The 17,775-nt window shown below is 43.8% G+C and overlaps 2 protein-coding genes across 2 annotated transcripts in view; one reads left to right on the top strand and one right to left on the bottom strand.

Moving 5' to 3' along the window:
• Positions 1-17,775, top strand: part of DOCK2 (dedicator of cytokinesis 2) — a 556,464-nt gene that overhangs the window by 242,746 nt on the left and 295,943 nt on the right. The window lies entirely within an intron of this gene.
• The window catches only part of FAM196B (family with sequence similarity 196 member B), a 51,204-nt gene that overhangs the window by 29,987 nt on the left and 3,442 nt on the right, over positions 1-17,775 (bottom strand). Inside the window, exon 2 of the mRNA XM_015429464.1 lies at positions 8,175-8,249. Coding sequence (XP_015284950.1) covers positions 8,175-8,249 — 75 coding nt within the window. The remainder of the gene's footprint in view (positions 1-8,174; positions 8,250-17,775) is intronic.

The raw sequence follows: 17,775 nt of genomic DNA, 5'->3' as shown, positions 1-17,775 counted from the left end.
CTGGGAGAGTGATGGGGGCAGAAAGAAAGAGTGATGGGGGGTGGGAAGAAAGAGAGAGAAAGAGTGATGAAGTGGGGAGGCAGAAAAACAAAGAGAAAGATGACAGGTCAGAAAGAGAGAGGAAGTCACATGCATGGAGGAGAAATAGAGAGTGAGAAAGGGGGCAGAGGGGAGAAATAGTGTGAGAGAGGTAGGGAGTGAGGAGAGGAAGCAAAGGTGTGATGAATGAGATAACCATCCCACAAGTTTCTTGTTGGTCTCCACTTGTACATTCTAATACCACTAGAGTAATAATTTAAGAATCAGATGATTAAATGACTGTGGAAAAACAGGCAATCTGATTAATTTTATCCTAGCATTCTTTCTTCAGGTATGGCCATTCTACATCTATATAAAATAATACGTTTCTGTAGTACTCTATTATCTGTATTATTGGTTCAATTTCTGTCTGTATTATTCAAAAATTAATTATCCCAAGATGAGATACATGACCTAGAATACAATGTGATCAAAATACAATAAACCTAAAGTACACAATGAATTCAGCATTGTTATTCAAAATAATTAGTTGTGTAATAAATAGTAATAGTAACAACAATCTGTTCATATTGGTTTAATTGTAGAGAACCACTGGTAAGAACAATGTAAGAAATCACTTATAATTCACCGTAATCCACTATTAGGCTAAATTTAGCACAAGAAAGTTCCCTTTATTTTCTTTTGCTTACAATATTTGAAATAAAAATGAAAACCCACAGAAATTTGTTGTAGTCTGATGATAATTAAATCCATTTTACTGGCATTAAACATCATAGTTGAATTTCATGTTTATTCTGATGGAACCATATCACAAGATTGATGCTTCCTATATACAATTGAGCAAGAAAGTTTGGAAGGCAAGTGTGACCTACTAGCCTGATACCTGTGCTTCGCTATGGTATTTAAGTTCCGTAAATCTAGTTATAATACTGATGATGTGAAATTTGAAATGTGACATTTGTTGTAGGAATTTTGTGGTGTAAGAAATTAAGTGAGACATATGTACTTTTTTTCTCTACTGAAGGACCTCTGGGGAGGGGGAGAGACCCGCCACTTGCCCCCCCTCGGCCCCCCACCCCTGGTGGCTTTGGCAGCCTGGCTGGGGGGGAGGAGAGAGAGAGTTTTGTATTTATAACTCGGGTAACTTAAATCTGGCCAGGTGGGCACTGTTTACCTTGTTTAAAAATAGGGTCTTGTGCTGGCTTGTCGCGCCCGCCTGGGGAGCTGTAGCAGGAGCAGTGTGTTGCAAGGAGGAGAAAGTGCCGGGAAAGGGGGGGGAGGATTGTGTAAATGGTGCTGAGCTGTGCACCTTTGCAAGGGTGCGGACACGTCAGTGCGTGCTCTCTCTCTCTCTCTTGCTCTTTGGTGTGGGGAGGCCGGCGGTGCGCTTCCCTTGGGCTGGGCTGGCGTTGGGGGGATTTTTCCCCTGCTGCATGAGAAACGCTGCAACCATCGCGCTCCAACGACCTCCGCCAGGCCCTTCCTGGAGATTGGGGGGGAGAGAAAGAGAGAGAAGGCACGGGAGGGTGGATGTGTGTGTGTGTGGGACTTCTTTGGGGACCTGAGGGGTCGCGTTCAGGTGGCCACGGCATGGTTTCCTTATCTCCCCCCCATCCAGCTTCCTTAACAAGGAATGCCCCTCCCTCCCGCCCACCCCCCCGCTGCAGCCGGGCAGGAGAGGCTGAGAAAGGTGGCGCGGGGGAGGAGGAAAGTGCCATACCCTGGCCACGCTGGCCAGGGATGCTGGTGGCCGCCCCTGCCTCCACCTCTGCCCCCTCGCTTGCTCCTCCGCCGGCCAGCTACAGCGCCACGCCCTGGCCACGCCGCCACACATCCTCCTCCTGCAGCCAGCAGAGCTCCTCCCAGCCCCAGTGCTCCTCCCAGCTGCTTGCCAGGCACGTCGGCAGCTACCCCTGCCTCTCCTCTAGCACCCTAACGGCCGGCTCGCGCTCTAGGCGAAGGCCTAGTTCACCTAGCGGGCGAGCCAGCCCTGGCAAGAACAATGCATAAAGAACAAGCATTTGTTTAATCTAGATTAGATTATCAGTGAGATGAGACTGCTTATTTCAGAACTAGGAGCTCTAAAAGGGTAGATTTCTGATGAAAAGATGCTTTATATATACAGATAGAAATGTAATGAAGCAAGGCTATAACTATTTCAGTGTTATGAAATTTTGGTATGAGAGTTGAGAATTGAGCCAGCTGGCCTGGGAGAGAGAACACAGGTGAGAGCTGCTGGGAAGGTGTTTTTATTTTTATTTTTGTCTTTTCTGAACTGCTAAATTATGGGGAGTATTAACTGAGCTTGTTTTGTGAGAGGACAGAGTTTGAGGTTGAGTGGGTACTAGTAGCCTTCTGGAGAGTGGTGTTTTTTTCTGGATCTGTTTGGGTCATTGTCTGGTCTGTTGCTCACTGAGCAAGATCTGTTTGTTTGAAGATGGTTGCAGGCCCCACCCTCTGCTGTTGTTGTCGGAAGGTGAGGGGTGTGGACCTCTAAACTATAAGGCTTCTCTTAAGTATAGGTGGAAGCCTTTGGTGCAAGCCAAAGGGCATAGGGTGGCCTGGTCCATCTTTGTCCCTGGTGGGGGACTCTGGAGGGCATTCCCAGAGGGGGCAGGGTGTCTCCAATGTGATGATATTACATTGGGGAACATCCCCACTCCAAGCCCTGCCCCCAAGAACAATCACTGGTGGCCACCCCTCTCCCTAACCTCCTGAAAGATTTAAAGGGCCCGCCGATCAGGTGGAGGGCCGTTTAAATCTTGCAAGAGGGGAGGGAGAGGGGCCACCACCACCGCGCACCTGAATTCCAAGTAGCAATGCCTCTTGGAGTTCAGGTGCGCAGGGCTTCCCTTTAAGTGCTTCTGGCCAGCAGGGCCCCACATGCCTGATCTTCAAGCACCTGTCAGCTGGAGGGCCCTTTAAATCTCTCAAGAGAGAAGGGAGAAGGGTGGCTGCAGGTGTTCAGGCTTGGGGGTGGGGACACCCTGTGAGCCAGCTGGCCAGTGGCGGGTTGAAGCCCAAAATATCAGGTAAACCTCCACCGGGCCCGGGGGTCTGGAAACCATAGAAGAATGAGAGTCAAAGGGCTCTTGGCCTGTGGCTCTTAGCCTGGGGATCAGCCCTAGGGACCTCACACCAGTTATGAAGGCAGAAATGCAGCAGAGGAGTATTTTGCAGAGAGTGCCACATGTACGATTATCTACCCACTGGATGGAAATTGTCGGTGTGTGCCTGCTGCATCAAGACAAACAATAAACATTTTTTCAAATATATCCAGAGCAAGAAACCAGCCAGAGAAGCAGTGGGGCATTTGGATGACAACGGAATAAAGGGATTGCTAAAGAAAAATGTGGAGATGGCAGAGAAGTTCAATGACTTTTTTGCTTCTGTGTTCATTGTGGAAAGTGTGGGGCATGTAACTGTGCCACAGCCCCTATTTTCAGGAAGGGAATCTGAACAACTGAGCCAAATTGAGGTGACCAGAGATGAAATTCTAGACCTACTGGTACCAGAAGACTGGAGAGTAGCAAATGTGACACCAATTTTTAAAAAGACATTCAGAGGAGAACCAGGAAATTACAGGCCAGTCAGCCTAACATCTGTCCCAGGCAAATTGGTAGAAACTGTAATCAAAGATAGAATTGTTAGTCACATAGAGGGACAAAGCCTGCTGAGGGAAAATGAGCATGGCTTCTACAAAGGGAAGTCAAACCTCAACAACCTTTTGCCGTTCTCTGAGAAAGTGAACAAGCATGTAGACAAAGGAGATCTCATAGACATTATATACCTGGACTTTCAAAAGGCTTTCGACAGGTTTCCTCACCAAAGACTTCTGAGTAAATTTAGCAGTCATGGGATAAGAGGTCGGGTTCTGTTATGGATTCAAAACTGGTTAAATGACAGGAAGCAAAGAGTAGGAATAAATTCACAGTTCTCCCAATGGAGGGGAAGTAAGCAGTGGGATCCCACAAGGATTGATATTGGGACCAGTATTATTTAATTTATTCATAAATGATCTGGAATTAGGAGTGAGTAGTGTAGTGGCCAAGTTTGCAGATGACACAAAATCATTCAGGGTGGTAAAATCCAAGGCTGATTGTGAAGAGCTCCAAGAGGACCTCCACAAACTGGGTGATTTGGCAACAATGTGGTCAATGAAGTTCAGTGTTGGTAAGTGTAAGATGATGCACATTGGTACAAAAATATCCCAACTTCAAGTATAGGCTAATGGGGTCTGAACTTGCTGAGGCTGAGAGGGAAAAAGATCTTAACTCAATGAAAGTGTCAACCCAGTGTGCTGCAGTGGCAAAAAAGGCAAACTCTATGTTAGGGATTAATAGGAAAGTGATTGAGAATAAAACGGCCGATATTGTAATGCCCTGTATAGATCTATGGTGTGGCCTTATTTGGAATACTTTGTACAGTCCTGGTCCCTGTATCTCAAAAATGACATTGCAGAGCTGAAAAAAGTACAGAGGAGGCAACCAAGATGATTATGGGATTGGAACACCTTCCCTATGAGGCAAGGCTGAGGAGTCTGGGACTTCGGTTTAGGAAAGAGACTACTAAGGGGGGACGTGATAGAGGTTTTTAAAATTATGCTTGGAATGGAGAGAGTTGACAAAGAGGCATTTTTCTCCTTCTCCCAAAACACTAGAACTCATGTGCATCCAATGAAACTGATGGACAATAGGTTCAGGACAGACCAAAGGAAATACTAGTTTACACAGAGAGTGATTAAAATGTGGAATTCACTGCCAAAGTGATGGCCACAGGAATAAACAGTTTTACAAGGGGATTAGATAGATTCATTGAGGATAACTGTATCAATGGTTACTAGCCATGGTGACTGAGGGGAACTTCCACATTCAGAGGCATTAAGCCTCTGAATCTGAGAGCCAGGAGGCAACATCAGGGAAGGCCTCGACCTCTATGCCATTATTGGTTGTCCAGTGTTGCCCACTGTGTGAGACAGGATGCTGGACTAGATGGACCATTGGTCTTATCCAGCAGGCCTCTTCTTATGTTCTTAATACTTACTTTAATTTAGTATTGCAAGGAAGATTAAGTGATGTCTTTCTAGACTTAAGTTTCCATTGTCCAAGAAATCCTAAACAGGGTTAGGTCCTTTGCTAAGGAAGAAAAAACTCTAAGACTGCATTCAGGTATCTTTGGATATTGTGATTTCATTTTGTTATATCAGTCACTAGCAACTAGATTTTCCTTTGTGAATAAGGCAATCCGGGAGGGGAATGATTGCTATAGCACAATATCTAGCAATGTGTAAATGCAGCCTAAGATATACTTGGTTCAGCCAAAGTGTCTTTTGGTGTCCTTGCCGTCCTTTTCATTGCAGTATCCTTAGGTGAACCTAGTTTCAACTATCCTGAAAGCTCTTAATAGTTTAATGAGACTGTGGAGAAATGCACCTGTTAAATCCAAGAAGGATGATAATGGAATTGGAAAGGACTTAGAAAAAAAAACTCGAATTATGTTCCATTCTGTGTAGCCTCTGAAGGTAGTATTACAGAATATAGGTTATGAATCACTGTGTATTTTTAATAGGTAAAATATGTGTGTAATTATTTGTAATCTATCATAAAATTAAACCCGTTATCAGGGTCAGATTGGAATGGTTAAGACCAAAATTCCAAGAGTCTGGTACTGTATTCAGTAGAGTTCAATTCAGAAATTGCACCAGACCTTGGTTTTTTTGCTACTATAGTGCAGAATACAAAGTATGGTTTCATCTTCCAAACATATGACTAAACCAAATTCATAACTTTTTCTTCATTTCCTGTCTGCTCAATACTGCAGTCCCCAAGTACATTGACTGCTGGAGACTAGGCAACAGTCATAATTAAGCACTGACATGGCAGCAATGCATATTCAGCACAAACTGTATGGTTTATAGCCTCCTTTATACCATAGATTTACCAGCCAATTACAAACCATGTCTTGTCAATTCCAATAACGCACCAGCTAATGATGTGAAATGTTCTTAACCACAGTTTGGTTAATTTCTGTAAGGAGTTAGAAAACTAGCAAGAAAACCATTCACTTATACACATCTTGACTTCATGTCACTTACAGTGTGGTCCTATGTAGGGTTATTCCAGTCTATGCCTATTAAACTTATAGACTGCAGCAATTCTGCATTGAATTGTGCTGTTAACTAGGAGTGTGCAAAAGAAATTGGTATTTCTCGAGTTTGGATATATTGAACTTGAAATATGTCAGTATTTTCTAATATTCCCAATTCGCAATATCAGTATGGCATTAAAATTCAATATTTTTTTGAAAAACCTGAAATTCTTCAACTCTGGGGGGCTGTTTTTTGAGGTAGAGGAACCAAATTTGCAGCATAGCTGCTGGTGCCTCTCCTCAAAAAAACCACCCCCAAAGAAGGTGCTCCCATCCTCCATTGCTTTCAGTGGAGGGAAAAAGAGATTTAAAGAGTCTGAGGTCTCTTTAAATACCTTCTTCAAGCCACGTGGCATTGGGGCATAGGCCTTCTGAGTTCACTAGCTGAGTTGCATGGTGGTGGGACTTGGAGGAGTAGGCATTCAAAGAGACCACAGTCTCTTTAAATACTTATTGCCTTCTCCAAGCTGTGTGGTAGCAGAACTTAGCAAGTGAACTCAGAAGGCATATGCCTTCACTCACTGAGATGCACCAATGATGTAGGGCTTGGAGGAGAAGGCATTTATAAAGACTACGGTCTTTTAAAATGCCTGTTGGCTTCTCAAAGCACCGCAGTAGCATGACTCAGCAAGTGAACTAGGAAGGCATATGCCTTCTGAGTTCACTAGCTGAGTTGTGCTGCGGCGATAGAGGGTCTTTGAGGAGAAAGCATTTAACAGTATAGCTGAATGGACACAAATAAAAGCTGACAAAAATGGGCTTTTTCGGGGTCAGATATATCGGTAGCTGAATACAGATCTCTGATCTGCATTTGGCTTTAAAATACCTGAAAAATACTGGTGAATTATTTTTTCAGCTCGGATAACCCGAATGCACACTCCTACTGTTAACCAGTTACTGATTTAAGACAGATAAATTTTCTTGAGTGTCTTTGAGCGACTTTGTGAAAAGTTGTTTTGAAAACTTAACATATGGCGTAGACTTTAAAATATGTCTTTCCTTGTTGTTGATATAAGATATAGTAAGGCTTGCTATTGCTCAGGTCAAAAGGATTTCACCTCATAGTAATGTACTATTTTTTGTTTGTTGCTTATCATGTACAAAATAGTTTTACAATAACAATTCATAATAGTCTGTGCTTGTAAGTGTACGGTTTCTCTCTTGCTCAATTATTCCAGCTTTAGTAATATTTTCGTCTAATTTACCTGACACAGACATTACTCTGACAGGTCTGTAGTTTCCTGCCCCCACCCCTTTGTTTAATATTGGTATTAGATGGGCTTCATTTCAGGCCTCTAGCAGGGAGGATAATTTTAATGATCTTGCATATTTCATTTCTTTATGGGATGATATACGGGTATAACATATCAAGGGGACTTTACAGTGGTGATGACTTTTGAAGGCAGGATCATCTGTTTGACAGCACTCCACATTTTAATTGAGCAGCATATGAAAAGCCAGGTTGGACACAAGGTTTGCAAACTATCCTGTTCTCTCTTAAAAAAAAATGATGCAGGCATATTACATATCTCTTCACATATGCATTTCCTGATACCGAATTTCACAGAATAGGAGATCTCTGTGTACCTATGAGCTCTGAAGGAGTGGCCTACAAAACTCTAAAACTAAAACTTTTTATTGACCCACATCGTGCCTTTGGGGAACAAAAACTATGCTTCACAAACCCATTTCTGAACATTTATCCTAAGCATTGAATAATTCTTTTCTCTATTTAACTGTACTTTATATAAGAAAAAGTGCTTGCCTGTCAGGTAGTAGACATTGCTTCCCAATAGATTGTTGTAGGAAAGGTTTTTTTAGTTTTCTTGTACCCACATTATGGATACAGATAATCAGCCATAGGCATTAGTGAATTCAGGATTGTACCTTTTGTTCTTTTAGACAATATAGCAATATATTTGAAGGGAATACTGAGTTATATATCCTACTGAGACAGTTACATACAATTACCCATTGATATAAGGTACCTGTAAATGATACATGCAGTGTTCTGGCAAGTGCTGCAATTGTTGAGATCTTGGCCAGTGCGGTAGAAGTTCCGCCTGCAATAGATAATAGCTACTGTGATTTATGTATAAAACCAGCAATTCTATAGCTAAAGCTTGCTTCACAAAATTTATTCTCAGCAGGCATTTACCTATGTAAATCAACATGTTTCTTAAATATCAAGGTATATACAGTTTGGCTTTAATTTTACTATCTTAAACTTGAAATATAGAAGGCTGGTGCACACGATTTGTTTCCTTCATGTAAGCAGTCCCAAGCCATCCTTAGAACACATTTCAAAGGCAGAAATGTAAGTGTGAAGGAGAGACAGTATGATGAATGGTGAATCCTTGATTGCAATGGCTGGGAAAATGATGTTGTGATGATTGAAATCAGTGACTATTATTTGTTTCTTATTTAGAAAATGCATATGCCACCTATTCAGATATATTCTCAAGACAGCTCATAAAAATGCACACCATAAAAATCATAAAACTAACAACATTCCTATCAATAATAATTTAAGTCATAAAAAATCTAGTGCTTTAAGAACAGTCAGGCTTGTAGCCTTGTCTCAAGTTGCTACCCATCTCACCTCTGCAGGTTGGACCACAGTGAGCAGGGGTTTGGGTGAGGATCTAAGGGACTGCATTTTTAATTTTACATAAAAGGCATTTCAAGAATATACCTAAAAGTATAAAGATGAGTATGACTAACAAGAGGTGTTATCTGATGAAGCGTGCATGCACATGAAAGCTTATACCCAGATTTAAGCTTTGTTGGTCTTAAAGGTGCCACTGGACTCAACTTTGTTCTATAATATGTTTATGGACACAGTATGACTTGGATTCTAAGAAGTACAAGCAGAGTTACCTAGAGGCAAGCAACATTCCCGCCTTCCCCTTCCCACTTTAGCTTTCTGTGCCCCTCCATTGTTTTCTTGCAGGTCACTTGACCCAAGTGTTATCAAGGCCAAATTTGGGAGGCAGAGTTCTATGGCCCCAGAAGTCTACTGGCGTGCCTAGGGAACTACAAAAGCATCATGTAGCTTTGCATTTGAAAATATACATTACCATCTAAGGAGCAGGGTCATAATACCCTTAAGTCTAAAGGCTACAAAGACTGCACCACTGCAGGAACTACTACTAAATACTCCTGAGGGATATTTTAAGGACACTTCTGTTTCTACCCACACATCTTATTTTATTCATCTATTTTGGTTGCCTTTCTTGTTTAACAGTGGTTTTAACATCTTCCAAGAAGGCATATGGATATGGATTATTATCAGGGGTCATTTCATAGAAAAAGAGGTGCAGGAGCTCATTAGCATAACTCATTAGCATAACTTATTTGCATATGCCACACCCCTTGACATCGCCAGAAGTGTGTCAGAAGGCAACACCCACCGCTCAGGCTCCACTGGACTGTTTTGGATTGCTAGCTATTGGGGGGGGGGAACGTGCAGATCTGTCCTCACAGAGGAGAGAGAGCTTATACTTGAATAAAACTTGGTCTTAAAGGTGCCACTGGACTGCCTGCCCCCTGGGCTCTTTACTGCCGGAGCTCCACTCCTGTGAGCTCCTGCAGGAAATGACCCCTGATTATTTTTATTTTAAATAATGGGTTGGATCCAAATAACGTCTTCCGTGAGCAGAAATACTACTTTTGATTGAACTCCATATGCTTTATAGCATGTGTTTATTCAGTTGTTACCTCAGAAAATGTCTAGCCTTTGCAGGAAATATTGAAGGCTAGACTTGACAGTCATTGATCTGGACTGATTTAGAGGCAGCTGCGATAACTTAGGCCTATTTGTAGAGGAACAGACTGGATATAACATTTTAGCGGGATTTTAAGGGTAGAGAAGAAATCACCCATTAGTCAGTGACAACATGTACTGAGTTATGGGTGTGGGACTGTTCAGCCTCAAACCAATTCCTGAATGCTCTCAGAGGATCTAACATTACTGCTCTTTGCTATGCTGAGTGATACTTGTGGTCCCATAAAAGTTCACTGAAAACTGCAGACATTACAGATTTATCACCACAGTGACAATATGACTCCAGGAAAATGATGAGAGAAGACATTTAGTAGGTGACAGAATTCACTCAAGGACTACTTCTATATTTTGGTCACATTTAGGTGGGAATCAACTGTGTTTCGGATAGGCCCCTTGTGCTTTCTTTGCACACTTCTTCAGTTGTTGCTTGCCCCTGAAAAAAGACTGGCCTTGCAAAGCAGAGAATTCGTTACTTTGTATGACAAACAAGAATAAGAAGAAACTGACATTAACTTTTAAAGGACTAGCACTGATATATAATCTATGGAGACCTTTCAGCTTCTAGGTGGTCTTTTTCTTCTTCAGCCTGAATTAGTTTTGCAAAATAAGGATTTGTGATCCCCCCCCCCCACTATTACTTTGTTTCTACTTAAGGGGAATTGAAACCTGCTAACACTGGAACTGCAGCAGTGTGGATGATTGAATGTAAATTTTAGAGTCAGGAATTTTATTCGCTATTGAAGTGCAAATCCAATCCAGAGCCTATATCCTTACAGCAGAAGCAGACCTTTTTATGTTGATGAAACACATAGTGGGTGTGTTCAGATGGCGTCCTGAGAGTGGTTTAAACTGGTCCAGTTCTGACACAATTATTTTTGATCTGGATAATAGCAATCACACTTACCTCCCTTATCCCGCCTCATGTCACTCCCCAGTGTCTACAATACCGACGCGCGGGAGCGTGTGTCAGTGAGTTTTTAAATATTTTTCTCAGTTTGCGCATGCACATAGGCACTCATCCATAGAATGGGGGGGAACTATCATGGCGCATGCGCAGAACCACCAGGGTGAATCAATCCACCCCCTCCAACAAAAGACTTCCCTTTAAACGTTTGACCCGAAAATGGCCTCTGTGAGATCCCAAACTCATCTAAACTCTAAAACAAGTGACCGTTTAAATGTCAGTTTTCGAAACATGGTAGCAGAGCTCCGCCTATGTGCACACTGCTGACGCATTAAAAAATGGTAGGCGAAAAGCGGAAGCCTCGGGAAGCTTTCGAGCAGGGAGGGGGTTTAAACCGGAAGTGGCTTGACACCAGAGGAGCGATCACATGGGGAAAATGTGGCTTTAAATGGGAGAGCTGAGAAAACACCACTTTGGGACCTAGTAACAAAATATTCCGGGTTAAAGGGGTTTTGAGCCGGAAACCAACGGCTGGGGACAGGAGGCAGATGCTGACTGTGTGATCGTGCATATAAAATCCGTTGCTGAACTGTCACGACACCAGATCAAATGGCGCATCTGATCGCACCCAGTGAGTATTTTGTTCATCTGATAGAGTATACTGCATGACTAAGAGATGGAACATTATTTGAACATATTTCTTGGTGAATAACATGCAACCTCATTTGTCACCAAGAAACATACACACTCCTGGTTTCATTGGTAAACATCCCATATAAACTTATGAAGGGGTTTGAGAAGACACAGGATGCTTCCAGATGGGAGATCTGCTATGGCATTAAAGTTGCAGATGTCTGGTGCTGTACTAGCAGTAGTGCTTCCCTATCCATATATTATGGAAATAACAGGGTTAGTCCTGTCTCAAATAACTCTGCCTTGCTGGGCAAGATAAACTGCTTTTTAAAAAAATCCACAAATGTTGTGGTGTGCTGATGTGCTCCAGAGCTTGGGTGCACATAAGAAAAGACAGTTATTGTCAGGAGGGGACTTAAATGTTCAATTATTGGTGGTCTTCCATCCAAATACTAACCAGGACTGACCCTGTTTAGCTTGCAGGGTTTGGTGAGATCAGGTTAGCCTGGGCTATCCTGGTCAGGATGGGTTTGGAATTAAATGGATTTTCCTTTGCTATACCTGTGACCCAGCATGGCTCCCTGATGTTGCTCAGTGGGTATTCTGTTAGTAAGAACAATGAACACCAAGGTAAGGTTTTATGCTCATTTTGGAAAGTACTGGGAAGGAGGTCTTCAAGAAGTAAAAGGATTTGTATTTACCCAAAAGGAAGATGGCCCTGAAAGTAAGAGGCTTCCCTAACAAAGGTTATACACTTTTTTAAAAACTGCTGTACATAACCTGTAACTTGTATGCAAATTTAAGACAGCCCCTTGTCGCATGTCTTGATGACATCATGCCTAGATATCTCAAGCAGAAAAAGCCTAATCTTCCTTTCAGGTGATTATGATATGTCACCATCTGCAAACTTTACTATGCCACTGTTTCACCATCTAAGCTAGGCCAAAACATTTTTTTAGCTCAAACTTTTTTTTTTAATCTATTTCATAGTCTGCTTCTTGCTAAACTCTTGTTTATGAAGATTGCTGTTTTTTGTCTGTGGCTTGTTTTTAATGGCTTGTTTTGTTTTTTATATTGATACCTTATGACAATATATTTTACAAGAGGGGAACCGCAACAAAATGTTGCAAAATGTGTTGTGGTTTGTTTTAACTTGATGGTATTAGAGAAATTTAGTTACCAGACAGCTGCAAGATTTGCATATTCAGATAGCAAACAGTGTACTATAATGTGGCATGCAAAAGCAAGAGCCTATAAGGCCAAGGGATATGGAAGACATTAAGAGGGCATCACAGAGCATCTCCCACAGACTGCAGGGGGTGGGAATTACAGGGAACAGCAGTAAAATGTTCAAAGTGACCCTGTGCATCAGAGACCACTGCAACCGGTATTACCACCCTGGCATTTAAAAGGTTAAGTGAGCTATAGTGGGAGGGGAGAAAGGAGGGGGGCTTGCAGAAGTGGGGATAGCCAAGAAACTTGGAAGGGGTATTCTCCCACCTTTGCTTCTTCCCCCTCCCCTTCTTTCACTTTCTTTCTCTCCTCATCCCACTACGCCCTTCTTTCTCTTTCCCCCCAAGCCTAAATATTAAAACACATTTTCTGTTCGTGGTTCATGGATGGCTTGAGGAAAAGATGTTTGCAATGTGAGTGCAGAGTGCAAAGTATGAGTTCTCTGGACCCGACTTAGGAAAGAGAGTGAGGGGAGATTTTAACCTAAATGTGGGATTTGTTATCTGTGTCAGAGGTGACTAGATTGCCAGCAGTCAGGAAGTGGGAGAAGCCATTGGGGGTGTGCAGGCCCCCCATCTCTCTGCCCATCCCTGCAATTGCCCCTGCTGCAGCTGCAAAGACACGGAGTGATGTGGCACTTGGAGCTGCCACAGGAGCCAGGATGTGAGCCATTTCAGAGAGCAGTAGCATTCCTGTGGCTGGGCATGAAGCTCCTGCAGTAGCAGCAGAAACCACTACTGCAGTCAGAAAAAGCTGCTTGCGCTAACCCACCCCTCCCCTGGCTTCCTCGCCCCCCCATAAGGCCAGCACTTGGCAGGGTGGCTATAGTTACTGCCCAGACTTCTCCACCTCCCTGCTTCTCCAGCAAGGCATGCACTGATGGTTTGGACTAGCTGTGCCTCAGCTTCTTGTGAGAGTTCAAAGGAAAGCAGGTGGAGGAGGCAAGTTGGGTGAGTGAGTGAGCTCATTCCGGGCACTGGAGAGGGAGAGAGTGAGCAAGTGGCAACAGGAACTTTATGAGGCAAGTTCTCGTCAGGAGGAGAAGGCAGGCAGGCAGCTGGTGCAGGACTGGGGAAGGTAGCTTCGAGTCTCTGCCTCTCAACATCTCTGCTCTTCCTCTGCAGTCCTGGAGTGTAGCCGGACTGGAGTCAAGACAGGCACCCCTCCATCTGTGCATGCCAAACCAAGGTGTGTGTGTGAGTGTGTGTGTGCTCTGAAACCACAGGAGCCAGTCCCCCATAGTCCCTCCAACCCAGCTTCTCTCCCTCTCCTCCAACCTGTGGGTGTTGGAGCTGCCGGAACCTGAGGCGGGAGGTAGGAAACATTCCCCCCTCTTTCCAAGCTTCCCTTGGGCTCTGGAGTGTTCTAACAGGGATCACTAAGTAGATCAGATTTTTCTGCACACCTAGGGAGTGCCCAAGTGTGCTGAAAGATCTGTTTACCCTCCACGTGCCCCCAATCTGTGGAAATAAATATTCACACAAAGAGGAGACTCTTGGCTATTAGTATATAGACTAAGAGTAAGGCCCATTGTGGGAAGAAATACAACGAGCTCTAGAAAGGGGCTCCAGGTTAGTGTCCTGGCTGTGGCTGGTGGGGCAGCAGAGGGAAGGGGAGAATAGAGGGAGGTGAGGCCTCATGAAATATTAGAAAACCTTGCAAATCCAGGCTCACATTTGAAATGCTTCATTTCCTTCTGCTTAGCTATAAGGCAGGGCTGTCTCATTTTGCTGCCCCAAGTAGGTAGTATGGGAGGAATGCTGCATGGTAACAGGTAGGCTTCCCTCCACCCCTGACTTGTTGATTTGGAGCTATGCAGTGGCAGCCAAGATAGAAAAGCACCTCCTGCTATGCTATGTTTTCAGGGTTCCAAGGGTCTGGAAAGTGGTCCTGTAGCCAGTTACAGGGTTGCCAACTCTGGGTTGGGAAATACCTGTAGATTTGAGGGGTAGAGCCTGGGGATGGCAGGGTTTGGGGTGGGGAGGGACCTCAGTTGGCTATAATGCCATAGAGTCCACTGCCCAAAGCAGCCATTTTCTCCAGGAGAACTGATCTTGGTCATCTGGCTCCATTCCTGCCTCCATTCCTGAGGATTGGAAGGTAGCAAATGTCACTCCCATCTTTAAAAAGGGTTCCAGAGGAGATCCGGGAAATTACAGGCCAGTCAGTCTGACGTCGATACCGGGTAAATTGGTGGAAACCATTATTAAGGAAAGAATTAGTAGGCACATAGATGAACAAAACCTATTGAGGCAGACTCAACATGGGTTCTGTAAGGGAAGATCTTGTCTCACTAACCTATTAGTGTTCTTTGAGGGGGTGAACAAACATGTGGACAAGGGGGATCCAATAGATATTATTTACCTTGACTTCCAGAAAGCTTTTGATAAAGTTCCTCATCAAAGGCTCATAAGTAAGCTCAAAAATCATGGGATAGAAGGACAAGTCCTTTTATGGATCAAAAACTGGCTAATTAATAGAAAACAGAGAGTGAGTATAAATGGGCAATTTTCTCAGTGGAGGGTGGTAAGCAGTGGGGTACCACAGGGATCAGTACTTGGTCCACTGCTTTTTAACTTGTTCATTAATGATTTGGAGATGGGAGTAAGCAGTGAAGTGGCTAAATTTGCGGATGATACAAAGTTGTTCAAGGTGGTGAAAACCAGTGAGGATTGTGAGGCACTCCAAAGGGATCTGTCAAAGATGGGCAAGTGGGCGTCAACATGGCAAATGGGGTTCAATGTGGCCAAGTGCAAGGTGATGCACATTGGAGCCAAAAATCCTAAATATAAATACACATTGATGGGGTCTGAACTGGCAGAGACTGAGCAAGAGAGAGATCTTGGAGTTGTAGTGGATAACTCACTGAAAATGTCGAGACAGTGTGTGACTGCAATAAAGAAGGCCAATGCTATGCTGGGGATTATTAGGAAGGGTATTGAAAACAGATCAGCCAATATAATAATGCCCCTATATAAATCAATGGTGAGACCTCATTTGGAATACTGTGTGCAGTTCTGGGCACCACACCTTAAAAAGGATATTATAGCTTAGGACGTCCTTCTTCACCCAAAGAGTGATTAACACTTGGAATTCACTGCCACAGGAAGTGGTGGGTGCTACAAGCATGGATGGCTTCAAAAGGGAATTAGATAAGCATATGGAGCAGAGGTCCATCAGTGGCTATTAGCCACAAGGTATAGCTAGGGGCTCTGGGGCAAGTGATGCTCTGTCTTCTTGGTGCTTGGGGGGGGTCAACAGTGGGAGGGCTTCTAATGTCCTGGCCCCACTGCTGGACCTCCTGATGGCACTGGTATTTCTGGCCACTGTGTGACACAGAGTGTTGGACTGGATGGGCCTTTGGCCTGATCCAACATTGGCGTCTCTTATGTTCTTATGTTCTTATGTTGTAATAGCTGGAGATCTCCAGGTGCCCCCTGGAGGTTGGCAATAAGGGAAGGACCAGGTTTGTTGAAGGACCAGTGAGGTATAATGCCATAGAGCTCATCATCCAAAGCAACCCTTTTCCCCATGGGGACTGGTGTCTGTAGTTCAGAAAGATGTCCAGGCCTTCCCTTTCCCCCCAACCCTTTTCAATACCAAAGCTGTTTTCCATTTAACACTTTAACTGATTAACAGTTTAACTGACTCGCTGCTAATACCCCACAGCCTCCAAGAGATGTCCAGGCCTTCCCTTTCCCCCCAACCCAAGGGTGTAGACTTTCCAATTTCCCGGGGGGGGGGGCTGGGGCTGGGCCAGAGGCATTGCTTTGCTAGGAGCAAGGGTGGCTCCCGGGGAAGGCTGAGCACCTTCCTGAAAATTTCAGCGGGGGCTGAAGCCCCGCCGCCCCCACGAAGACCCCTTCCCGTTCCAAAGCTGCTTCCTATTTAATTGACTCCCTACTAATGCCCCACAGCCTCTTGGGACTCACAACTTGGGAGTTGTAGTTCTAATTCCCTTTTCTGTGGTTGCAGTAAGTCCAGCACTCTCAAGGTGCAACACATCAAAAGTAAGGGTGTAAGCGGGACTGGCCAATAGCACACCAAGGCAGCTTCCCCAGTGGCCAATGGGAGAGTAGGTGAGTCATCACCAGCACAGCTTGCCCTAATATATATAGGATGGTGTTTTTACTAGCAAGCTGCCTTGAGCGGGAGAGGTGGCACTAGCATTTGGTAATTAAATAATAAAAAATTATTAAAAATTAACTAATACTGCTTCTGCTACAAATACTTGGAGGCTCCCCTGTTGACTTTACTCTGAAAGATTTATTCATCTTTCTGCGCTTTGATATTTAACCAGCCCCCAATCTATGAGATTACTTATTTATCCTACAATAGCTACATTTTACTAGTGCCATTGATATGGGGAAGTTGGCCTTACTGTCTTTTCAGAATTATTGGGGGAGGGTTAAAAAGTAGTTTCCCCCCCTAGCCTGTAATTACGTTGATTCAGACTGTCACCAGATGTTTCTTTATGGGTGTTAATTGTTAGGTGATAATTCCTTATGCATATACTTTCCTCTTAAACTTTATTTATTTATTTATGATTTCGATTTGTATCCCGCCTAGCCACAGGACTGGCTCAAGGTGGCTAACAACATTTAACAACTTGAGGGAGTTGCCAGCATCCAGGTGGGGCTTAGAGATCTCCTCTGATGACAGATATGACTCTATGGCATTATACCCTTCCCTTCCAGAACCCCAGCCTCTCCAGGCTCCACCCCTAAATTTTCTAGTAATTTCCTAACCAAGAGTTGGCAACCCTAATTGCAGTTGAATGGGACAGTTAATATTTAATTTGTCCATTAATGATCTGGAATTGGGAGTGAGCAATGTAGTGGCCAGGTCTGTAGGTGACACATAATAATTCAGGATGATGAAAACCAAGGCCAACTGTGAAGAACTCCAAAGGATCTCCACATCCTGGGTTATTAGGCAATAATGTGGCAAATGAAGGTAGAAGTAGGTAAGCATAAGGTGATTAGGGTTGCCAAGTCCATCTTCTGCCCCCAGCGGGGGACTTTGGGGGCAT

The sequence above is a fragment of the Gekko japonicus genome, unplaced genomic scaffold (assembly GCF_001447785.1).
Source record: "Gekko japonicus isolate JY-2015 unplaced genomic scaffold, Gekko_japonicus_V1.1 scaffold212, whole genome shotgun sequence".
Taxonomy (NCBI): domain Eukaryota; kingdom Metazoa; phylum Chordata; class Lepidosauria; order Squamata; family Gekkonidae; genus Gekko; species Gekko japonicus.
The sequence above is the reverse complement of the archived record's forward strand: the minus strand, read 5'-3'. Positions and strand labels throughout refer to the sequence as shown.